Genomic DNA, 26,784 nt, shown 5'->3' on the forward strand with positions numbered 1-26,784 from the left:
TAATGCAATTCCTGTAAGAATTTTAGCTCTATAAATAGACATTTAGGATTTAATTTTGGGTGTCAAAGATTTTGGTATTTATATTAATTAAAAAATTCAGTTTTATAAAAGCGCTTATTTTCCCATACTAAGAGATAAGTGCATCTTAGATTTGGATAATGCAAATTTTATAGATATCAAATATTTTATATATATATATATATATATATATATATATATATATATATATATCAAAGATTTTATAGATCTCAAATATTTTCCGTGAGCCCACCTGGACAACACCTCTTTTGAAAATTTGCATTATCCAAATCTAAGATGCACTTATCTCTTAGTATGGGAAAATAAGCGCTTTTATAAAACTGAATTTTTTAATTAATATAAATACCAAAATCTTTGACACCCAAAATTAAATCCTAAATGTCTATTTATAGAGCTAAAATTCTTACAGGAATTGCATTAAACGTGCAAGAGTAGTGGAGAAAAATATGGGAGTGAGAAAGATGACGGTGCATGTAGTGAGCGTGAAAATCGACTTTTTAGCGTCATGACCTTTTCAAAAGAGGTGTTGTCCAGGTGGGCTCACGGCGTCAGCCTAGTTGACTGCCTACCCATCAGCCAGTGTTTTTTTTTCTTTCTTCATTTCTTCTCCTCGGCTTGTGGAGGGCCCATCATGCCAAATCTATCCTTGCATTTTGTCGCATTTTTTTACCACTTTCTCACACCAGCATAAAACTATAAAAAGGGTAAGAAAAAAACATAAAATAGCATGCAAATCGAGTAGAAAACATGATAGATTTCTAAGTTATCAAATTTTAGATTGTCAACGGGACCGGCTAAAGCGAATTTTGTTTTGTAACGGTGGTTGTGTTTATCTTCCTTGAACTTGCTCTTTTCATTAGTTCGTAGTATTAGAGATGTCTTGATAGGTAGAATTGTTGTTTTGGTTGGCTATTTTTTTAGTGGATTTTTGCTCTTTCTCATTTCAGGGCCGACCCAAACAATTTGGAAGCCCCGTTCAATTTTAAAATTAGGCCTTTAATATAAAAAAACACGAAAAATTAAAAAAATCATATTTCATTTAATATTGTAAATAAAATTAAATATATAAAAATAAAAAATTATATAGAAATATTATGTAGAAATTCGAGTCATCGAAGTTTAGATTTTTTACGTTTTTTTATTCTTACCATTTTTTATTTATAGAAAAGTTCATACCATTTAATGAAAGGACATAATTATTTGAAATTCTTTGATAATATTAATAAGGAAGTGTTGTATTTAACCAACAACCAAAAATTACAAATTTCCAGAGTAAATTTTATCCAGTCTATAACTTAATTACAAATTACAACTTAATTATAAAAACACCTCCACAACCGCTCGGCTAGCCAACCACATGTGATTGAAAATGTAACTAGACATATGTAATATTTATTTTATGTATTTATATTAAGCCTATCAACGAGGTCCTAAAATGTTGGAGGTCCTGTGCGGTAGCACTCCCCACACACCCACAGGGCCGACCCTGTCTCATTTGTTATTCCCGCTCTTGCATACTATTTATACTCTATGTTCTTTTATTCTTTTTGTGAACTTTTATTTTAATAATAGACAAAATACTCATTTCTCTCCCTTAACAATACCGTTGGATCCAGTTTGGTTTCTTAAATTTTTTTCATGTCGTCGCCTTGGTTCTTTAACTTTCAAAATGTTTCATTTTTGTCTGACGACGTAAAAACTTTAAAATTGGTCGTTAAATCCGTCTTTAATTAGACAAAAAGAACTAAAATGAAATGTTTTAGAAGTTAAGGATCCTAAGTGATACGAAAAAAATTAAGGGACTAATCTAAACCTAAGAATATAATTACTGATTAAAATAAATATTTTACTTTATTAATATATGATTTCTAATTTATTATTAAAAAAAATTTATAATAATCTTTCTCAAAATCATTCGATTTTCCTATTTGGATTAGTTTGAACGATTTTATGATAAAATGTGACATCTCAAAAAAAAAACAAAAGGTTAATTAAATCAATCAATTTTCTTTGTTGTCTTAACTTATCCGTCGGGTTATCCAACTATCAAGCTACTAAAAAATATTTCCTCTATGTTGAGTCAAAAACACAAGAAAATATTTTCAACCAATCAGTTGGTTTAATTACCTAGGAATTGTTTTGATGACCACAATTTCTAATTTTCTAAATTTTCCCATCATATAGTGAAAGTTTCTAGAATCCAAATATAGTGAATTTTCCAACTTGGAATTTGAACCAAATGAGACGGAAAATCATTTTACCAAATATGCATCAAAACATACAAAAAAGACTTGAAAATGAATGCTCACTCTTCTTTACTATAAACTCGTTTAGAAGTATTTGCTTCCATTTATAAAAATAAAATACTACCCCTCTCTCCGTGTTTATCAGATTCTCCTGAGTTTTTCTCTTGTCTCTTTTATAAGATCCTCTTCAACTTTTAAAATGTTTTAATTATTTGTTTTCAAAGACACCCCTAATTATATCACATCTTTATCTGCAATCAATAATAAATACACACGTATGAAAATCAATTATTTCTCTCTCCTAAAGATAAATTTATAAAATTATACAAATAATCAATAAATTTAATACTCTAACCAACTTTTTAATTAGTGTAATTTTGTCTACGAAGTCTTTTATTTAGGGACGGAGGTAGTAATATATAGGTATATAGTTTTAATAATATTATCGATTTAATGATTTTGGTTAAACTAAAAATATTGCAAAATTTTAATAATTGTACATGTTAATATATTTGAAGTATCCTTGTCAACCAAATGAGAATGAGTTAAAATACTTTGTGATGTGGTTCGGGAAAGGCGTTTATGTGGCTCTACGTGTTTAACAACTATAATTGATTTTGATGATGACAGAGAATAAAACAAAATATATATATAACTTACTCCACATCTTGATCATTTATTCTCCTTGACCATTTATTTTCTTTGTCATCATCAAAATTTATTATAGTTGTTAAGCACGTAAAGCCACATAAACGCCTTTTCCGAACCACATCACAAAGTACTACCTCCGTCCCTAAATATAAGATTTCGTAGATAAATTACGCTAATTAATAAAGTTGATTAGAGTATTAAATTTACTGATTATTTGTATAATTTTATAAATTTATCTTTAGGAGAGAGAAATAATTGATTTTCATACGTGTGTATTTATTATTGATTGTAAATAAAGATGTGATATAATTAGGGGTGTGTTTGAAAACAAATAATTAATACATTTTAAAAGTTAAAGAGAATCTTATAAAAGAGACAAGAAAAAAACTCAAGAGGATCTTATAAACACGGAGAGAGCGATAGTATTTGATATTTTTATAAATGGAAGCAAATCTTATTAATTAAAGTTGTTAAATCTCCTAAGTAATTTTTGGCGCCAAAACAGAGGATAATTTTGTATTTTCATGTATTTATTTATCATTGTTTATCGTATAACTACCTATTTTTGTTCCATTACAAGATCGTGGCAAAGGCAAGGCGGATTAGTCCTTTGACGTTGTTGCTAGATGTTATCTCTTGATTTTTGTTTCGTGCCTTTTTAGTACCTTGTTGGATATTATACTACTGTGGATGTATTATCATTTTGGCCAGGATACATTCGGCTTTAGTACCTTGTACTTATGATGTTCTATTATCTTTCCGCTGCGACGTTATGTAATTGTTGTCTTTATGAAACCATATTTAATACTTTATGCATATTATTCTAGACAAATATGTGTGGGGTGTTACAGTTGGTATCAGAGCAGGTCGATCCTCGACTTTGCTAAGACGCATCATAATGCAGTACAATTCTGCCTCATATGTGTATAGCCGGCATGATTCCGTATGTCTTACCTATGGCATTGAGCCTGATCAACTTAATTCCGTGTGTAGGACAAACAGGGAGATGGCTGAGCAACGCAGAGGTCCCGGAAGGCCCAGAACTAGGAATGTGAATCCCGAGCAAGAAGCTGAAAATGCAGGCGTACCTTGGCAGCAAATAATGCAACAGATGCAGCAGCATAATCAGATGATGATGCAGATGATGCAAGGGATGCAGGGACAACAACCTCCTGCTCCAGTTCCTGTTCCACAAGCTGCAATAGGGCCAGATTTTCGTGCTTTCTTCAGAATGGATCCTCCAGAGTTTGCAGGTGGCTTAGACCCGGTGGTAGCTCATGATTGGTTGGCTAGTATGGAAAGGATATTCCAGGCAATCTAGTGTAATGAAGAAGAGAAAGTGATCTTTGCTACGCGAAAGATGAAGGGACCGACTCTTAGGTGGTGGAATACCGCATCTACCTATTTCAATACCCAGGAGATCCCTAAGGACTGGCACCATTTCAAGGCGGCATTTCAGGAGAAGTATCTCCCTAACAATGTTCGAACCCAAAGGGAAAGAGAGTTCCAGAACTTTAAGCAAGGCAACTTGTCTGTTTCTGAGTATGCTGAGAAGTTTGAAGACATGGCTGATTACTCACGACAGGCTGTTTATGCTCCTGATGAGTTATGGAAGATTGATCAATTCTTGATGGGTTTGAGGGCCGACATTGCCCATGGTGTGTCCCAGAGGGAGTTCACTACATATGCTGAATGTTTGAAACAATGCTATGTTGCGGAGAACAGCTTGAAGAGGGTTCAAGAGGAGAGGAACCAGAACAAGACCAATTTTAGGGAACAAGGGAGATCTGCTCAATACCTAAAGCCCCGCAATTCTCCATCAAAGAAGAAACAAGGCCCTGGTGACCAATCCTCTCGACCTCCTTTTTGTGACAAGTGTAGGAGGAGGCATACCGGAGATTGCACATTCGCCCCAGTTACTTGTTTCGAATGCGGCGAGCAGGGTCACATCTCTCCGCGTTGTCCTAGAAAGAAAAAGGCTCCTGAGACGACTACAGGACGTGTGTACACCTTAGATGCGAGGAAGGCTAAGGGGAACAACAATCTCATTGCGGGTACGTGTTATGTAAACGACCAAACTTTGTGTGTTTTAGTTGATTGTGGAACTACTCATTCCTTTATTTCTACCGAGTGTGTTTGCCGACTTGGATTGGAAGTCATCCCTTTATCCGATCCGATGGTCATTTCTTCGGCAACGGATGATACCGTGGAAGCCCGACTAATTTGTAAGGATTGTTCAGTGTCTTTTAATGGTCGTGACTTCCCGATCGATCTAATTTGTTTACCTCTCAAGAGACTCGATGTCATTCTTGGAATGGATTGGTTATCTCTTAATTCGGTATATATTGGTTGCAAGGAAAAGGCCATATTCATTCCTGCTGAAGAGACTTCTTCCGATGATGCAATTACCAAGTTGATAGAAGGTACGGTCAGCGCGGTCAATTATCTCTTTTCTCAAGAAAGATCTTTTCTTTTAGTTCTTTTCAAGGAACCTTCTGTAAGAATGGTGTTGTCTGAGATTCCGGTGGTGTGTGAATTTCCTGATGTGTTTCCAGATGATATCACTTCACTTCCTCCGGAAAGGGAAGCGGAATTCTCAATTGATCTTGTTCCTGGTACTGCCCCAGTTTCCATCACTCCGTATAGGATGTCTCCTATTGAACTCAGAGAACTGAAGAACCCGTTAGAAGAACTTTTGGCTAAGCATTTTATTCAGCCCAGTGTTTCTCCATGGGGAGCTCCTGTTTTGTTGGTGAAGAAGAAAGACGGAAGTATGCGTTTGTGCATCGACTATCGCCAGCTGAATAAAGTTACCATAAAGAACAAATATCCCTTACCACGGATTGATGACCTCCTGGATCAGTTGAAAGGAGCCAGTGTGTTCTCGAAGATTGATCTTAGGTCAGGGTATCATCAGATTCGGGTAAAGAGCTCAGATGTGCCTAAGACTGCATTCAGGACTCGGTATGGTCATTACGAGTTTTTAGTTATGACTTTTGGTGTGACTACTGCTCCGGCAGTTTTCATGGATTACATGAACCGAATTTTCCAACCATACCTGGATCAGTTTGTAGTGATCTTCATCGATGATATCTTGGTGTATTCTCGTTCTCCCGAAGAACATGAAGAGCATTTGCGGATTGTGTTGTCTACTCTTCGAGAGAAACGATTGTACGCAAAGTTCAGTAAGTGTGAATTTTGGCTATCCGAAGTAAGTTTCCTTGGTCACGTCATCTCTGGGGGAGGCGTGGCGGTGGATCCTTCTAAAGTAGAAGCGGTGGTGAATTGGGATCGACCAAAGAGTGTGACAGAAGTCAGAAGCTTCTTAGGTTTGGCAGGTTATTATCGGAGATTTATCATGGGATTTGCTAAGTTAGCACTACCATTGACAAAACTTACTCGAAAGGAGGTTACATTTGAGTGGGACTCCAAATGTGAGCAGAGTTTTTAGAAACTTAAGAAGAAGTTGAATACTGCACCTGTGTTGGTGATTCCAGACCCAAACCGATCCTATGAAGTATTCTGTGATGCTTCTAAGAAAGGCTTAGGCGGAGTGTTGATGCAAGACGGTCAAGTTGTGGCTTATGCATCTCGACAATTGAGATCTCATGAAGAGAATTATCCTACCCATGATCTTGAGCTTGCTGCAATAGTTTTTGCACTCAAAGTGTGGCGACACTACTTGTATGGGGTTCACTTTGAGATGTTCAGTGATCATAAAAGCTTGAAGTACCTTTTTTATCAGAAAGAGTTGAACATGCGACAAAGGAGATGGATGGAGTATCTTAAAGATTATGATTTCGAATTGAAATACCATCCAGGGAAGGCTAATAAAGTAGCAGATGCCTTAAGTAGGAAGGAATTTCGGATTGCAGAGTTGATGATGTTAGAGCATGGATTATTAGAGAAGTTTCGAAACCTCAACCTCCAGTTTGATTGGACACCCGATGGTGTACTGATTAGTAACTTGAGTATTCAGAACAAACTGTGAGAGAGGATTCGAGTGGCTCAAGGATATGACGAGAAATTGCAAGCAAGTGAGAACATGCCCGACTTTGCTAGAGCACCTGACGGAATCCTTTTGTTTAAGAGAAGGATGTGTGTATCAGATGATTTAAAACTGAAGCGTTTGATTCTCGATGAAGCCCACAAGAGTAAATTTTCTATTCATCCTGGATCGACCAAAATGTATCAAGATTTGAAGAAAGACTTCTGGTGGCCAGGAATGAAGAAGGAGATTGCATAATATGTAGCACAGTGTCCTATCTGCCAACAGGTTAAGGTTGAACATCAGCGACCAGGCGGAATGTTGCAGCCGTTGGAGATACCTGTGTGGAAGTGGGATTCTATCTCTATGGACTTCATTGTGGGATTACCTCGTGCTCGAGGCGGATATGATTCTATATGGGTAATAATGGACAGGTTGACTAAGTCTGCTCACTTTTTACCTGTAAAGACGACTCACAAGGTGATGCATCTCGCGAGACTTTTCATAACGGAAATTGTGTGGTTGCATGGTGTACCATCTAGTATAGTGTCAGATCGAGATCCAAAGTTCACTTCGAGATTTTGGAAGACGTTCCATAAGGAAATGGGGACTAGACTAAATATGAGTACCTCTAATCATCCTCAATCTGATGGACAAACGGAGAGAACCATCCAGACGATTGAAGATATGTTAAGAGCTTGTATTCTGGAAGAAGGTGGGAGTTGGAAAGATCATTTACCCTTGGTAGAGTTCGCATATAATAACAATTACCATGCTAGTTTGGATATGGATCCCTATGAGGCTCTAAATGGGAGAAAGTGTCGATCTCCTGTGTGTTGGGCTGAAATGGGAGAAAAGAGTATTCTTGGACCAGAGATTATACGAGAAACCACTTAGAAAGTCAAGGTGATTCAAGATAATCTTAAGAAAGACCAAGATAGACAAAAGAATTATGCGGACAAAAGGAGGAGGCCCTTGGAATTCGATGTTGGAGACCACGTGTATTTGAAGGTTACCCCGAGATTGAGATTGGGAGGACCGTTCAAAACGCGTAAGCTTAGTCCGAGATATATGGGACCGTACCAGATTCTGAGTCGGGTAGGCGAAGTGGCTTATCAGTTAGCATTGCCACCTTCACTATCAGGAATACATGATGTGTTCCATGTATCTCAACTCCGAAGGTTCGTGCCTGACACTTTCCGCCCTATCCTCCCAGATTCTGTCGAAGTAGAACCAGATCTCTCCTATGATCCACAACCTTGCGGTATTTTGGAGTATGCTAGCAGGTCTCTAAGGAACAAAGAGATACCTCTTGTAAAAGTGTTGTGGGATGAGACGCGTCCTGAGGAAGCTACGTGGGAGCTAGAGTCAGAGATGCGGGAATCCTACCCTCAATTGTTCTGGTGAGTTTTCGAATTCGAGGACGAATTCTAATTAAGGGGGGAGAATGTAATATCATATTTATTTCTTCTTAGAATAAATAATAATGACATTAGTTGAGATGGAACTAAATGGCATAATGGATATTAAGACTTAGTTGAAGGGCATCTTAGTCTTTGTACCCTTAATTAGACATAAGGAATTGTTTGGCTTAGGCAACTTTCTCTTCATTGTGAACAAAAATAGATTTTTGTTAGAGGAAGAAAAGGATAGAAACGTGGAAAGGAAGAGAAGAGAAAGAAGACCACTCCAAGAACTCCAATCCTTGCATGTCCAAGAATCTGTCCCGAAGTTCTGATTTTCGTTCAAATCTCCCTTGCTCCAGCTCTACTTCTTCAACCTAAGGTGAGTCCCTAGATAGAAAATGGGGTTTTGATCCATTGGGAGATTTTTGGGGTTTAGGGATTTGAGAAAGGATGCATGAAATACTTGCTAATGTCATGTTGTGGTGTTAAAATATGCTTATCTATGTTGTATTCTGGTTGTATATATTATTGATTCGTGCATGCAGTTGAATTTTAGGGGTTAGGGTACCCCAGGACAGAACTGATGAGTTCTGCGTTTTTCTGCATCTGCTATGGTCCGCTGAGCGGGCTATCGCCGCTGAGCGAATGCTGAGCATTTTTCCAGAAATTCGCAATCCCGCTGAGCGGACCCACGAGGCCGCTAAGCGGAGGATGCTGTTTGTGGAAAAATAATTATCTCGAGGCCGCTAAGCGGAGGAACAGTTAAGGTTCGCCACTGGAAGGCCCGTTTACAGCCCGCTAAGCGGAGGATGCTGTTAAAATATGCTTACTTGGTGTGAACACACGTGCGTATAGGTAGTTACCGGGACAATGACGCCATTTAGGCTAATGTCATCTCGCGGCCAAATAGGCTTGTGCGAACCCGCTTGACTACTCTTGTAGTGTGCTTGTACGAGTCTCTTGACAATAGGCGTGGGCGAACTCATCGAGGGTGCGTTCATTCTATAATCTAGCCGAGGTTTATTACACTTCTGGATTCCCCGTACATGGGTATGGGTTTTGGCATACTTGTTTGTTATTATACTTGTGTATTGGTATAAGATGAGTCCAATGGCGGATGAATCCCTTGTTTACTCCGTATCTGTACCGGACATGAGGATAACCCGAATCCATGGTGGATTCATTTATTATGCATGTACCCTTTAGATCCCAGTGGACTAATAGGATAGGTGGACTCACTGAGATTTATTAATCTCATCCCATTCCAATTCTATCTTTTTCAGGTGGTTCGAGGCAAGATCGTGGCAAAGGCAAGGCGGATTAGTCCTTTGACGTTGTTGCTAGATGTTATCTCTTGATTTTTGTTTCGTGCCTTTTTAGTACCTTGTTGGATATTATACTACTGTGGATGTATTATCATTTTGGCCAGGATACATTCGACTTTAGTACCTTGTACTTATGATGTCCTATTATCTTTCCGCTGCGACGTTATGTAATTGTTGTCTTTATGAAACCATATTTAATAATTTATGCATATTATTCTAGACAAATATGTGTGGGGTGTTACAAAATGAATACTTTTTAATTATAAAATTAATTTATCAACAATTTATCTATTAAAGTATTGAATATAAAATGGTTTATAGTTAATAAAATATTTTTATTTAAAATGATATTCAAATAGCATATATGATATAGAGTTTGATTCTGACATCTTCAAATTTGGTCAATCAATGGAATTAGAAATATTTATATAAAATTTCTATTATGATTGTTTTATGACAAATTTATACTATATGGGCATCAATGTTTTTTTATTAATAATATTTTGACAAAAGAAACTTATACATAAAATCTTCAGAACATTAATTGAACTATTTCTGATAATTATCCTATTAACATATTATATTTATCCAATTAATATATTGTATATATTTATTTTTCGTAAATTTTAAATGGAAATTTCTATATTAGATTTATTTCAAATACTTCTTTAAATTTCTTTTATAATATACTTATAGAAGTATGTTAGTAACGAGGAAAATTTAAATTAATATTTTACTCGTATCAATGTTAAATATGATAAGGTGAGATTATTTCTATATTTTATTAATATAAATATCTTTTTATTGGATTATTTATATAGATCAATATTTATTTTTTTGGAAATTAATAACATTGATTAATTCAAAAAACCGTAATTTCAAGCGATCTAAAATAGGATCTAGCTACTGTCAAAATCATGAAACTATGAAGACAAACTAAAAAACTATCACTCTTATAGCATTAGGATAGTTATGTACTTCCTAAGCTTCTTATTACTCCATCCTCTATACACAATTGTGTTTATAATTCTTTTTCCTATATGTGGTATCCATATCATTGCCAAAACTTTTGTTGTTTCTCAAATTCCAAAGCTCATAAATAGTTTCTACAGCTGTCATTTTAATAACAGCAACTCTAGCTTCTTTTCCTTTGGTTTATTCTATTAACCAAGCGATTTCATTGTGCCAGTCTCCCTGGTTATGTTGCATCTGGATCCATTCCAAAATCTTCATCCAAACCTTCTTTGTAATTGGACGATAAAAAAAAGGTGCTTTATCGATTCTTTCTCCGAACAAAAACAATAATCCCTATTATCAATAATTCCAAGTCTGTATAACCTGTCCTTTATGGCTAGTTTTCTGTGGCAGGCAAGCCATATAATAAAACAGACCCTGGATTTAGCATTGTTTCCATATAACAAATTCCTCCATTCAACCCTTTAAGTAAAGTTTTGTAGCGTCTTATATACTTTGTTCATGTTGAATTTGTTCCATTTCTTGATATCGTCCCACTTCTCAATGTTCTTTACAACATCCCTTTGTTGGAGATCCGCCTTCATAATCCACGTATACAATGGTTTAATTTCCATATCCATCACCTATATGTTTTTCATATAGTATGCTTATATCCATCTGACCCACAGTGAATCTGATTTTCCACTCAAAACAAAGAAGTATAATCATGGTGGTTTTGTTCCATATCTCTATGTCAATTACTTTTAATCCCCCATGAAATTTGGGGCTACATATCCTCTTCCAAGCTATAGGCGCCTTTCGGCTGCCTTCAAACCCTCATGTCCACAAGAATATATGACATATGGATTCAATTTTTTGAAGCACACTTTTGGGGAACAGAAAACATTGCAGGTAGTAATTAGTCAGTGTGAATGTTACACTATTGATAAGTTGTAGTCTCCCTGCATATGTTAACATTGGAGCGGTGCGGTCCAACGTTTAATTTTGCCCACAATACGATCCACCAATGGCATATAGTGGTGTATAGCTAGTTTCTTACCAGTCACAGGTACACCCAGATATTTGAAGGGTAGAAGGCCTTCTTGAAAACCAGTCACATTGTAGATGTCCTATCTTGATCTGTCATCAATACCAGCACAATATATCCTGCATTTCTGTGGGTTAATATATAATTAACTTTGATATTATAAATTTGAGAAATATTTAATAATTGATTATGATGTTTTTAATCATTAGTACATAAATATAATTTATTTTCATTATTAATTAGGAACAATTTATCTATTAATTATATTGAAAATAACAAATGTATTAACTCATTAATAAATATATTGATAATTGTCACAAAAGTATTGAATATAAATTGATTTGTAATTATAAAATTGATTAAGCAATAATTTATCTATTAAAATATTGAATATACTTTAATATAAAATGGTTTGTAGGTAATAAAGTGTTCTTATCTAAAATGACATTCAAAAGCAAAAACAACAAGACAAAACTCTACAAATCAAAAAAGAAAAAGCAACACGAAATAATTCGTATTAATCATTATATTTTTCGAGGAATTTTCTATTTTAAATAAGTCATTTGTATCCGTCATGTATTTTGAGTTGTTCTTAATATTTTAAATAAAGTATAATTTATTATTGTAGTATTTAATTTTTACTAAAATGTAAAATTGTAATTTAAAAACATTATTAAACCTTTTATATTTTTTTTACTAATATTATTTTTATTTATCTTTATTGAAACCATCATCCTTCTAATTTTAATTATAGATTTGAATAATTTTTAAAATAAATTAATTAATTTTATTTTCACTGCTCAACCGGTTCAAAGTCTAGTAATCAATTAATTGACATTCTAGTCAATTAGGAGGCGAATTTGCTCCTTAATCGATTATAATAGAGTTCATATGATAAATAGCGAGATTAGCTTTTATAATTGGTGATAATTGCTTCTTAATCAAATAACCACTTGCCAAAATTGTTTTCAGAAGAAAATAGACAAAAATGAAGAAAATGAAAAGGTTTTAGTGTTTGTATGCATTGCATTAGTACATAATTCCTTAATATGCTTATTTTACAAGCTAATTTTACACGCCAATGATTTAAACAGAACCAACCATTTACCGGTGCAGCAGGTTATGTAGCACTGGCCCCAAATTCTAAGGGGTCATTTTTTTTTTAATTACTTAACGTTAGAAATGAAACAAATCGTTTAGTTACAGCTAAATTGTATATTATATAAATAATTGTATAATGATTAAAAGCAAACAAAAGAAAGAAAGAAATGTAATTTAGTTATAGCTAGAGAGAAGAAAGTGAAAACGAAACACAGTCAGCAAGTTAATATATTGAATTGCAATTTCTAAATGCCTTAGAAAGTTTAGAAAGTTAGAAATTGTGGAGTTGTGGTCATCAAAACAATTCCTAGGTAATTAAACCAACTGATTGGTTGAAAACGTTTTTGACTCATCATAGTTGGAATCTTTTTTAGAAGCTTGTTGGATAACACACTGGATACGTTAAGACAACGAGGAATGTTTCTCTTGTCTTATGTGGTTTGACTTAGGTGTCATTATTAGAAATTATACACTATAACTTTCTAGGATTTTTAAAAATGTAACCTTCTAAATTATTCAAAATATCTTTCTACATATTTTGTCCTTCCATATTACTCACGCAATTTCCCTCTCTTGTTATGTTAGAAACAGCATCAATTTAAAAAAATCAATGAAACTTTTTACAGATTAAAAAAATTGCAATTTTAAACTTATTTTGTTATTCTTTTATTAAATTAATCTTTCTATTTAAAAATATTTTAGTTTAAACATTTAAAAATAAGGATTTTAAACTTATGTTGTTATTCTTTTATAACAATTAATCTTTTATAACAATTTTAAACTTATGTTGTTATTCTTTTATAAAATGTCTAAGGTATATCTAAGACAGCGCTTTTAAAAACTAAATATTAAAAAAAAAAATTTTATCTCTCATACTATGACAATGGTTGATTAAAATAAAATAGATATTGTGTTGACAGTGATCCGTGAGATAAATAAATTTTTAATTTTATTTAAATAAAAAAAATAGATTATTAATGTTGGTAGTGATGATAAATAAATAGAGAAAAAATTAAAATGAAAATGAAAAAGTGTGGAAAAAAGAAATGTGAGAGAAAATTGAAATTTTAATGAAGAAGGAATGAGTGTAGAAAGAGAGAGAAGTGAAAGAAAGAGAATGTGTTATGCTTTGAAGAGGGAAGGAGAATTTTAATTCTAAACATTGCAATTGACACTTGGCAAAAGCCTTGATTTTGATTGGACAATAAAAAAGTAGTAGGGTGATTTTGTTCGTTACTATTTTGTCCAATTTGTAGGGTGTTTTATAGTCATATCATTATGCCAACAAATCATCTACAACTATGGCTAATTAAAGGAACTTAACCAATCAAACCTCCGGTCATAAGGTCAGCTATTGGTCACCAAAAGAAGAACCGTAACAAGGAAAATGATGAGTCTAGAAACACAAACATTTTATTAAGAATTCTTCAAATAGTGAAATGTCAAAAATGCAGGAAGAAGAGACATGATAAGCGAACAATTAAATTGAAAAGGGCGGTTGAGAAAGCAATTCCAAAAGGTGGCAATAAAAAGACGAAGGCAAAGGGTGTTGGATAGACTGTTATAGAAGGAGGGTTACAAGCACCAAAATAAATCCAAGACTAGTAACTAGTTTAATTTTGAAGCAATTATTGGTCAAACTATTTGTTTCCTATGTTTTGCATATTTTGGTCCCTACACTGAGTTTAGGTAATCAATGAATACATTCTAGTTCCTATGTTTATCTTGTTTTAGTTCATCCACTAGTTATGTATTTTCTTTCATATGAATGAAATGAAAAATATTGTGAAACAATGTTATTCTAAAATGAAAAAGTGTTGGCCAAATTGTTATGTGTTATTTCGAAATTTGCTATGCCAAACAGGTTCAAAACTGCTATATGTGAATACAGGTGCAGAATGGTGTGAAACATGTCGAAAATCGAGTAGAATACATGTTCAAATTTTGATGAAAACAGGTCAAAAAAATATTGAGAAAAGATGTAAAATTTTGTTGTGAATACACGTCCTAATTCTGCTATGCTATTTCTATTTTGGATTGCGAAACAGGTTCATTTTTGTTGTGAAAATAGGTCCAAAACTGTGTAGACACTACTAGAAATACTCGTATTACCTGCGGAATTTCCTGCGGAAATTTTACCGCAGGTATACCTGCGGATTTTCCTGGGATTTTATTAAATAAAATAAATTTCCTGTGGATCCAGTATTGGCAGCAAATTCCGCAGAAATACCTGCGGATTTTACTGCGGAATATATATTTTAAACAAAATATCTAACAATAATATAGAATCCGCAGGTAATTTCGCAGGAAACTTTCCTGCGGATCTTCCTGCGAATATCAACTTTTGTTAACACCAAACTGTAGTACAGTATTCGCAGGTAATTCCGCAGGAAAGTTTCCTGCGAAATTACCTGCGGATTTGACATATTTCATTATTTAAATTAAAAAAAGTTAATCATTATTTTTTCTATTTTATTAATTATGTTTATGGTGTTTTTTATTTAGTTTAATTTTAATTTTTTCTAAGTTATTAATTATTTTTATAATGTATATTAGTTAATTGGAAAAATAATAGGTATGAAAGTTTTTAAAAAATAAAATTAAAAAACTATAAAAATTGGAAAAAGATTAATTTGATGAGAACTAGGTAAACTAAAAAGTTTTTTTTAAAAAAGTTTATTATATTTAAATGTTTTCTAAAAATAATAGTGATTTTAAGATATTTTTTTTAAATTTAATAAAAGCTAGTGTTTTAAATTAATGTAATTCTTCAATTTATATTTTAATAAATGGTATGATAATTTTAAAAAATAAAATTTAAAAATGTATAGAAAAATTGAAAACAATTTTTTTTATAATAAGACCAAATAATCAATCACTAAAAAATTATATTTTAAATTTATTAAGTTATCTTTTAATATCATTTTTATATTTTAAATTTAATCTCTTATATCAAATATACCTTTATGTTATAGAGATTATATTTGTTCTAATGTTTTATAAGAAATTATATTTGAACTCTTGTAAAAATATTAAATATTAAATTTTGGTTGAAAACTAATATTTGATCTTATTGTTGTTTCAAATAAAAAATTAATGACAAAGAGAAAAGAGAAAGAAAAACCTAATCGTGTTTCATTCTGAAACTTTATTCCTCTCTTCTCACTGTCGTGCTGAATCTCTTTCTATCCACCATCGCGATTTCTCTCTGTGGAATGCTCCTGCATCTTCGTGTATCATCACCGTCAAGCGCTTCTACACCGTCGTGAATCCTCATTGTCGACGATGTCACATCCATTTCGAGCATCTCAATACTAGGGTTGTTTCACTTTCTATTGTGTGTTTTGTTACTCAGATTAAAGTGTAAATATTTATTCTTCTCCCCTACTTCACTCCATTTTAACCCTGGGTTGTTTGTTTCTGACAGTTTAAAGTTGCGGAATCGCTAGAGCATCGGTCACATTTGCAGAAATTTTGTTAAAATCCGCAGGTAACTCCGCAGGTAATTTGAGTATTTCTAGTAGTGAGAATTTTATGTAAACAGGTTCAATTGTGGTCCGAAATTCAATCAAAAAGTGTAAAAATTTTGTCAAAATGATGTCAAAAATTCTGTCAAATTGTGTCGTAGATGCAGTAACCTATCTTCACAAGTTACATCAATTTTAAACAAACAAATTACAAGAAAACACAAGTAAACCATAAACGTAATCTTCATCTTCAACAAATCTTCATCTTCATCTTTCTTTATATTAATATTTGGAATATAAAAAAATATTAGCTTAAATATTAAATAAAAATGAATTGATATAATTTTATATTGAGTTGGCAATGACACTTCAGTCAAATGAGTGTCATGTCATATAAAAAAAGCTCTCAAAATTGAAAGAGGACTAAAATTTTAAAAAATAAATAAAGGAACTTAAAATCTAGAATTTAAAATAGAAGACCAAAACTAAAAGAAAATATTAATATGGAAATCAAAATTACAATTAAACCTCCTAAATTTTTCAAAATCTAGTTCTACTCGTTTTGCCTTCCATCTTATTCATGCAATTTCCCTTCCATTATGTTAGAAACCGCGTAAATTTAAAAGAATATATATATATATATATATATATATATATATATATATATATATATATATATATATATATATATATATATATATATATATATATATATTTATTTATGGAACATTTTACAAATATTAAAAAAATTACAATTTTAATCTTATATGTTTATTCTTTTATAGAATTAGTCTTCCAATTTTAAAATCTACTAGTTTAAGTCCCTCGTATATTTATGGACTAAAAGGTAATAGTATAATATATTTTAATTGATGTTGATGATTTAAATGGACATCTTTAAAATTAAAAGAAAACGATTAAGATTGATCTACAAATTCTGTGAAATATTGAAATATTATAACAACACAAGTCTCTTGAAAAACCGTGTAAAGCAGCACATTTCAACAAAAGGTTTTTAAGTTATAGTGAAGAAAATCACTAAGAAAGTTCATTATTTTAAAATCTAATAATTCAGATTCATTCTCATATTCTCATTTAAAAATGACATTTTATATGATACATTCCTTTTATATATATATATATATATATATATATATATATATATATATATATATATATATATATATATATATATATATATATATATATATATATATATATATATATATGACACTTAAAATCTTCTAATTTTTCTTAATCACATTTATTTATGAACTAAAAGGTAATGATATAATGTATTTTTATTCTTTTTTTTAGGCTGAATCATGCAAAGACTAAGTAAGTTTACAAGTCAACCTTAAACTAACAAACGTACTACTCATGCTAAGACTAAGCAAAATTTCTTATCTGACTCATGCAATTTCCTTTTGGTTACGGCAGAAACTATAAATTTTAAATTCTATAAATAGTTAGAAGCGCCGACACGCTATTTAGAAGTCGTATCGCTGAATCAGACACGAATACTCGTATGACATGTATCTGATATATTTTTGCAGTGTCCATCGAAAAAAATAATTTAATCGCAGCAGATACGGATACGACACTTTGTTTTAAATAAAGGACACACCTAACTTTAAAAAATTTAATTTAATTTAAAAAAAAAGCTCAACTCAATAATTATTAGATTTTTATTTATAAAAAATAATAGGTTTTTTTACCTTTCATATTTCACTTCTCCAAAATAAAAATAATACAATCAGATTCTTTTTATTCTTTTCTTATTACACGGTTTAGAAGCTGATTTTATCAATATGGAGTGACTAGTTGTATTATTTTGTTTTGGTGGATTTATGTCTTTTTTTTGTTGATTTAAAGTACTAAGTTTATATATATATATATATATATATATATATATATATATATATATATATATATATATATATATAAAATTTGTTTTTCCTTTTAAACTTTTTATAAATTGTGCTCATACATTACATTATTATATTAATATATAAAATATAAATAGTCGTGTCTGTGTCCTAAGTTTTATATATTAGCAGGATCCTCGTGTCCCGTGTCCGTGATCAAATCTGGGCTTGATATCCTTTTTTCACAAAACATTCTCGTCAGAGTGTATCTACCTAAAAACCATGAAGTTTCTTATTGTTGTTTGTACCATGATCTTGTGGGCATGTGCTTACACAACCATGTCTCGAACACTATATGAATTATCTGTTGTTGAAAACCATCTGCAATGAATGACGAAACACGGATGCACATACATAGATAGTGTCGAAATGAAAAAACGCTTATAAATATTCAAAGAGAATTTGGAATACATAGAAAAGGTTTTTCGCAGATGCATCTCTGAAAACACCCGTAACAAAATGAAATGTGGTGCGTTCAGAGATGCATCTCCGAATTCATGGGTTAAAACAGGAATTTCGTCAGAAACTCCTAGAAGGTTAAGAGGTAGGTGTACAGAGAAATTCCCGAAAATTAATTGCAATTCTAATCTACTATTTTTTGGCCCACTTGTTTTGGCTTTTTTAAAAATAATTTTTATAATACTACATAAGTTTTTTTTTAAATTATTTACAAAGAAACATTTGATAATGTTTCAAATGAAAATTTGATTTTAATAGTTATTCTTAAAATGTTATTTTAATATTTTATCATCTTTTTGACACTTTTTTCGGATATCAAATTTTTTAAAAATTACTTAATTTTAAATTTATTTCAAATATTTTTTCATAAAATTAAATTATTTTTGAAATACAACTTTTTAAATAAATGTACAATTTCGACTAAATATGATCTTCAATAAGTTATACTTATGTTATAGAATATCAAAATTAATTTTTCAATTAAAAAACATAACTATAAAAAATAAAAAATAATATTATAAAATTTATTTATAAAATTACAAAAAACATATTTTTTTTTTAAAACTAAAACAAACATACCCGTCTATAGAATGAATTTTTTATTTTAAAATCTTTCAGTTTGGTTGGCTCCTATATTTATATATGAACTAAAAGATAATAACATAATGTATTTTAAATGGCAAACTAAAAGATAATAACATACTGTATTTTAAATTTGCAACAGAAAAAAATATAAAAACTTCTGTTTAATCTCTAAAAATTATTTATATTTTTAATAAATAACACATATTTGAATGATTCTATATTATATGGGAAGTATATTTATTGGCTGAATCATACAAAGAGGAAGTGATATTTACGTTTACAAATCAACCTTAAACTAACTAACGTATTACTCATGTATACCCAGATTTTCGCCAAGAACAAAATTTCCTCTTCTTTTGTCTGTTATACTATAATTTCCTTTATTGACTCACGCAATTTCTTTCTTGTTACGTTAGAAAACTGGATTTTAAATTCTATAAATAGTGATATCTAATGTTACTTTTCTTCATATCTAGTTTTTCACAAAACATTCTCTTTAATATCTAGCTACTCAAATATGAAGTTTCTTATTATTGTTTGTATCATGATCTTGTGGGCATGTGCTATGTCTCGCACACTCTATGAATCATCTGTTGCCGAAAAACATCAGCAATGGATGATCAAACACGGACGCACATACACAGATAGTGTTGAAATGGAGAAACGCTTACAAATATTCAAAGAGAATTTGGAATACATAGAAAAATTTAACAATGCTGGTAACAAGAGTTACAAGCTTGGCCTAAATCCATATTCTGATTTGACTAGTGAAGAGTTTATTGCTTCACATACCGGAATTAAGATTCCAAACCAACTTTCTTCCTCTAAGTTGGGGTCAAATGCAATACTGTTCGATGTTAATGATAATGTTCCAACCAACTTAGACTGGAGAGAACAGGGAGCTGTCACTGATGTTAAGAACCAAGGCAATTGTGGTAAGTTACATAAAAATTGTTTTTCATATTAAGGAACTAATCTTCATCTTCTGATATTATTAAATATGTGTTGTAGGATGTTGCTGGGGATTTTCAGCTGTGGCAGCTGTAGAAGGTATTACGAAAATCAAAGCTGGTAACTTGATCTCATTGTCGGAGCAACAATTGCTTGACTGTGATCAACAGAGCCATGGTTGTGGTGGAGGTTATATGGATAGTGCCTTCCAATCTATAATACAAACCAATGGTATCGCTAGTGAAGCAGATTATCCATACCAAGAAGTTCAACAAACATGCCAAAAAAATGATCAGATGACAACCGCAGCTCAAATAACTAGTTTTGTAGATGTACATGCTAATGATGAACAACAACTACTACAAGCTATAGCACAACAACCAGTATCAGCTGGAATCAAAGTTGGTAGTGACTTTCAGTCATACAAGGAAGGCATATATTCCGGAACATGTGGAACATCCTTTAACCATGCAGTTACAGCAGTTGGTTATGGAGTAACGGAAGATGGAACAAAGTATTGGTTGATTAAGAATCAATGGGGTAAAGATTGGGGTGAAGGAGGGTACATGAGGGTGTTGAGGGAAAATGGTGACCCTGAAGGTCAATGTGGCATTGCTGCACATGCTTCTTATCCCACTATATAGTAATACTTTCAAATGAATTTCACTGTATCAGTTCTTGTTGCGTTGCTATAAGTAACTATAAGTGATGTAGTTTTGTCCAAGTTTTCCTTATTCTGAAGCTCTTGGCTTCTTCGTGTTTGTGCTTCTGTTGTGATGAAATTAATCTTATTTATATAAATCAAAGAAACATATTTATTATTATAATGCTTTAGAGTTTGAATACATTTCATTAGCATTCAAGACAACTTTGAACAAAAAGGTATTAGTATATAATAGATGAAGAAGAGAAATACTTGCATGGATACGAACCTAAATCCATATTTTTAGTCACAACCAATAAAAAGAGAGAGAATATAAATTTATTTAAATTTTAATTTCATTTTTAATTGGCATCATGGGGGTGGTTGAGATAAAAGAGGAGAGAAACAATTTTATTTTTATTTTTAATTTTTAATTAATAAAAAAATGTGATTGGTTGTGTGTATGTACAGGTGTTATGGTTGTGTCTATGTAAGTATTTTCCGATGAAGAATATGAGATTACGAAGGTTGCATGTGCATGATATGTAGCATGTACTGCATCTCACTCAATAATAGTTGCATGGTAGTTAGTTTGTTAGTGTAACAGAATTGATACACTATATAAACTACTTGTAACCACTTTTTTTTCATCAATCAATGCAATCTATTCTACAGTTCATTTCTTCTTTTTGGCTTCTCCATTAATGGAGCTACATGAACACTAAGATGGTATTAGAGCTCACCTTGTAGATCAAGGTTTAAACCAAACTGAAGGGTTGGATTATTTTGAAACTTTTTCTCCTGTGTTGCTAAGTTGTCTATTGTTCGGGTATTGCTTGCATTGGAAGCTATACGTGGATAGTACTTGTATCAATTGGATGTTAACAACGCATTTCTTCATGGAGACTTGCATGAAGCACTACTAGAAATTTGGCCTACGGCCACGCTAAAATTTTCCACAGCTCAGAAACTGTGGCCACATATATGATTTGGCCATGGTTTTAAAAGCGTAGAATTATGTTATAAAATATTGGATCCAGAGTATGAAACTGTGGCCTTTACTTCAATTGCCACGGTTATACAACTGCGGATATTTTAAGCCACAAAGGAAAACTGCGGCCTTAAAATTTTGACTAAAAATTGTAGCCCAAATCCAAAAAATTAATCCCGCCCATTTTTTCCCTCTTTTCTTTTCGTTTCCCTCTTCTTAATTAATTTTTTTTATAATATTTTTTAATTAAAAAAACATTAAAAATATAAATACAAGTTCCCATTTTAACCTAAATTTTCCTCTCCCCCTCTCATGCCTCAATCGCCGTCTCCGTCTCTCTTCATCTTGTTCACGACCAATTTCTCCTTCATAAACAGCGCCAATTTCTCCTCTTCTGATTTTTCAATCGGTGGTCAGATCTTACCTACTTCTAATATGAAAGTCTACACTTTCGCCGAATTGAAAGCTTCTACCAAGAATTTCAAACCTGAAACACTTCTCGGTGAAGGAGGTTTTGGAAAAGTCTACAGAGGTTGGCTTGATGGAATCACCATTGCCGTCAAAAAATTGAACTCCGAAAGTTTACAAGGTCTCCAGGAATGGCAGGTAATGAATAATTGAAGCTGTATCTGATGTCCTTAACCTAATTTATGTTAGCTTAATTATTCATTCTAATGGTTGATTTGTGGTTTTTGCAGTCAGAGATACATTTTCTAGGTAGACTTTACCATCCTAACCTTGTTAAACTCTTGGGATATTGTTATGAGGATACAGAGCTTCTTCTTGTCTACGAATACATGCAGAAGGGTAGTTTGGAAAATCACCTCTTTGGAAGTAAGTGTTTTTTTGTTTCTGCTGCAACTAATTAATGTTTTGTGAAGATTATATATATTTTTGTATTTTTTTATTCAATCATTGAAATTAAATACTATAGGAGGTGCTGTTGTTCAACCACTTCCTTGGGAGCTGAGGCTTAAGATAGCAATCGGAGCAGCTACCAGACTTTCGTTCTTGCATACACCAGATAGAGAAATTATTTACAGAGATTTTAAGGCCTCTAATATATTGCTTGATGGGGTCAGTCTCTCTTCACTTTGCTAATCTACCTCTTTGTTATCATAAATCTTTATTAATTGCCTTTCATTTTGAGATTTGAGAGGCTATTGGTTGTTAATTTTGTATTTTCCTTGAACTCAAGTAGCTAGCAAAGAAATTGTGCATTTCAGTGACGGCTTGCTATTGTTGATATTGTTGTTGAGACTAACCAAAGTAACCTTGTTACTGTGTTTAGGAAAATCCATCTCTGGAGCAAACTAGTAATCAAACAAGTGCTTCAGTTTTTTCTACTTCAGCAGTTAAGAGACAGCGAGCGATTTCACGGTTTTTCCTCTAAAATTCGAGAATTTTGGGTATGTAAAAGTATGCATTTCTTTCTGAAATCTGAAAACTTACTGAGAATGATGTCTTATATTATGTTAGAACTTTAATGTAGCTTGTCATTGCCCTGTCGTGGCAATGGCTCAGATTTGAGCTAGAATTTGAGTATGAAAAAAAAATTATAATCCCTGGGAGTACTTTTTGTTTGGATGTGTTACAGTTAGTGGTAATTGGATTATGTTGAATTTTATTTTTCTGCTTTTCTGCTGTTAAGTTGATTGGTATATCTGTCTTAATGCTCCCTTAAAACTGAATGTGCATGCACTTGTATTTTTGTGTATGGGACTGACTGAGAGATTTTTGTGCATGCACTTCACACCAAAAAATTTATAATCAGGGGAGTGCATATTGGACCATGTTATATGCCTATCTCTGTGTTAAGTTACCATAACAATGCTTCTTCCTTCTAGTGTTTTTCAGGATTTGAATGTTGGTATAGTGCTTGATGAAGGTATAGTATTAATGAACACTTATACTGATAAGCACTTATAAGTTATTTTATATGTAATTGTTTGTAACTCGTGGAGCATTGATTTGAATTTGTACTCATTTCTTAATTCAATTCAACATTGTATTCACTTACAAAACACAGGGTTGGCTTCTCCGGATGACCATTACAGGGCGTTCTATGCGGAGAGGAGTTCATGGTGGTTGAAAATCAAGGCCGTTGGGATTCCGGGACATGGTGCCAAGCTTTATGATAACTCTGCTATGGAGAATCTTTTGAAGAGTATTGAAAGCATCCGAAGATACCGTGCCTCACAGTTCGACTTGATCAAGGATGGTTTGAAGGCTGATGGGGAAGTTATTTCTATTAACATGGCCTTTTTGAAGGCTGGCACTCCTTCACCTACAGTAAGTCAATCAACTCCAATATTCCATCAAAATGGTCAAACATGTCTTGTAGAGTGTTAAACTTTATAGTATAGTTGTATGTCATTATACCATTATCTAAAAATAGCAGAACCGTTTTATGGAAATGCTCTCTTTATGCAAATGCTCTCTTTATTATCTGGAAATGTCGAGTACCACTGATACGCCAAGCTTTTATACCTAGGTTTTTTGTATGTAGAAGTTATGTAAAGTGTAAGTTAGAAGCTGCTACACTTGTTTCATACGGCGTGGTAGCGAGTACTATGAGATTTTCATATATAAGTAGCTATGGGTGTTTCTTTGATTTAGAGGTACATTGATTTAGAAGCGGCTGCAGTTAGCTTTTGATCTAAACTTGTCAACTGCTTGTAACTTCATTGCTCTGGATTGACATTTGCATTTACTAGTGGCCTTTTGCATCACCTAGATTTAGGAATGACATATACATATATATTAGATCAATGTGTTTGTCTTGAGGAAATTTGTTGCTTATTGTTGTCCTTTTGAACTGATACGTTGTCCCCTATTCTATTTCCTTTACCCGATAAAGGAAGCAAATTACAAATAGACATACATGTGTGTTGTTTTATTTTATGTACATATATGCATGGGATTCACGTCATGCAACACAAACTTGCTATCATCCGTAAATTAAGAGCATATTCGATATATCTCAAGTGCAAATTGAATTGTGTTGCAGTTGGGTGACCAATATAAAACTTTGACGTTGCGGCTGCAGTCATGGTTGTAGACAACAATCTAAAACTCTATGTATATATAAGATCTTGAGTTGTTTCCTCATGGTGATCTAACTGAAATAGGAGAGAGAGAGGGAGAGAGGGGTTAATATAAGTGGTGGTTAGAAGCAACGAATTCAACTCGCTCGTGCTCTTTATCAGAATGCTGATATATCTCTTTGATAATCCATTCAGTGATGTTGATGCACACACTGCCACAAATTTGTTTAATGTATTGATAACATACTTCATATAGTGTGTTCACAATGTCTCTTTAAATACTATGTTTGTTATGCTTATGAGTTATGACACTATTAACTGGACATGAATACATTACAGAAGGACTTGCTGAGAAGAGAGTTTTGCTTGTGACTCATCAAGTTGATTTCCTTCCAGCATTTGATTATGTTTTGGTAATTTAATACATCATTGAAACAATGGTTATGTTTATGTCATTGATCTAAATGAAAAATAGAATATTATTTTATAATCTTTGGTAAATTGAAAATTATGCATGGACACAACGATTTTGCGGTCCAACTTATATTATGTTTAGGGTTTAGGGTTAATCTTCATCTATCGGAAGATTAGAGGTACGAATTAGTCAATGCTTCTTCTTTTTTCCATTGATACTTGTTATGAAATGAACTAATCGAGATGATATATCGTACTATATATTTAAAATTAATCTGGTGTAATTTTTTCTGCAGATTTTTCCTAATGGACGACCTAAAGAAATACTAAGTGATGTCGAAAATCTCACCGCGGAAAAGATTGATGAACTTATGAATGAATTTCTAAAGGATTATAAAGAGGGTTCACATGAAACTAAAGCTGCTCTTAATGCCTACACAAGAGTTTTGGCTAAGAAACATCCTTCTTTTAGTATAAATGCTATTTCTCCGGGTTATATCAAAACAGATATGAATGGTGGTAATGGTGCTTTGACATCTATAATATGTTCATTTTCCAATATGTTCACATTTCATACTAGGTGTTGTATCTTTTAGGGAATCCGGCTTTAGAATAAATTTTAAGGAACCCGGCTTTAATTAGCAGTAGAAAATGAGGTGATATTTCCTATCACAGTTTTTTATTTATATGTATTTTAGAATAGATTCAAGTACATTGAATGTTTATTTAATTCCAATTAGTATTTTCCTTTCATTTACACATCTTCCTATCATGATTAAAGTAATTTTTTTCTTCTTAATTAAGAATATTAAACTGATTAATGACAAAAATAAGAAAAACTAAGGGAATAAACTGTGGCAATATTAATGGTTTAGAATGCATAACATATAACCACGGTTTTAAATCTGTGGTCATAACCAAACCGTGGTTATATATTGAACCAAAACTGTATCGTAAACGTTAAATTGAAACCGTGGCTTTACCATATAGCCACAGTTTTGAAGTCATGGCAAGTACAAACCGCGGCCTTAATCAAGCTACCTAAACCGTGGCCTAAAAAAGCCACGGTTGTAAAAAAGGCGTGGTCTATACCAAAAAACCGTGGACTTTACTTTAGGCCACGGCCGTATACTCCACAGTTGGATTTTCGTGGCCAAACCGTGGCCTCAGCGTTACGCCACGGTTATTTTGCATATAGCCTCGGTTTTCTGGGCGTGGCAGGAGGCCTTTTTTCCTGTAGTGAAGTTGTCTACATGAAGAATCCTCAGGGTAATTCAGTTCCTAAACCTAGCCAAGTATGCAAACTAGTCAAATCTCTTTATGGTTTGAAACAAGCTAGTCAACAATGGTTTGAGAAGCTTACTACATTCCTTAAGTCCCAAGGTTTCACACATGCGCATGCTGACCATACCCTATTTACCAAATCAGATTCCACATCATCCATAGCTATTCTAGTTTATATGGATAACATTATCATGGCTGGAACTTCCCTAAATGTGTTTGTAGATTTGAAGAAAGCATTGCATTGATCCTTTCACATC

General features: G+C 32.6%; 1 protein-coding gene across 1 annotated transcript; it reads left to right on the forward strand.

The window, feature by feature from the left end:
* The first annotated feature begins 19,636 nt into the window (after positions 1-19,636).
* LOC131637388 (zingipain-2-like) lies at positions 19,637-20,975 on the forward strand. Its single transcript, XM_058907976.1, has 2 exons — positions 19,637-20,132; positions 20,209-20,975. The coding sequence occupies exons 1-2, from the start codon at positions 19,715-19,717 to the stop codon at positions 20,790-20,792; spliced, it is 1,002 nt and encodes a 333-aa protein (XP_058763959.1). The 5' UTR covers positions 19,637-19,714; the 3' UTR covers positions 20,793-20,975.
* Positions 20,976-26,784: the final 5,809 nt, after the last annotated feature.

This window comes from Vicia villosa, unplaced genomic scaffold (assembly GCF_029867415.1).
Source record: "Vicia villosa cultivar HV-30 ecotype Madison, WI unplaced genomic scaffold, Vvil1.0 ctg.001989F_1_1, whole genome shotgun sequence".
NCBI classification, from domain to species: Eukaryota; Viridiplantae; Streptophyta; class Magnoliopsida; order Fabales; family Fabaceae; genus Vicia; species Vicia villosa.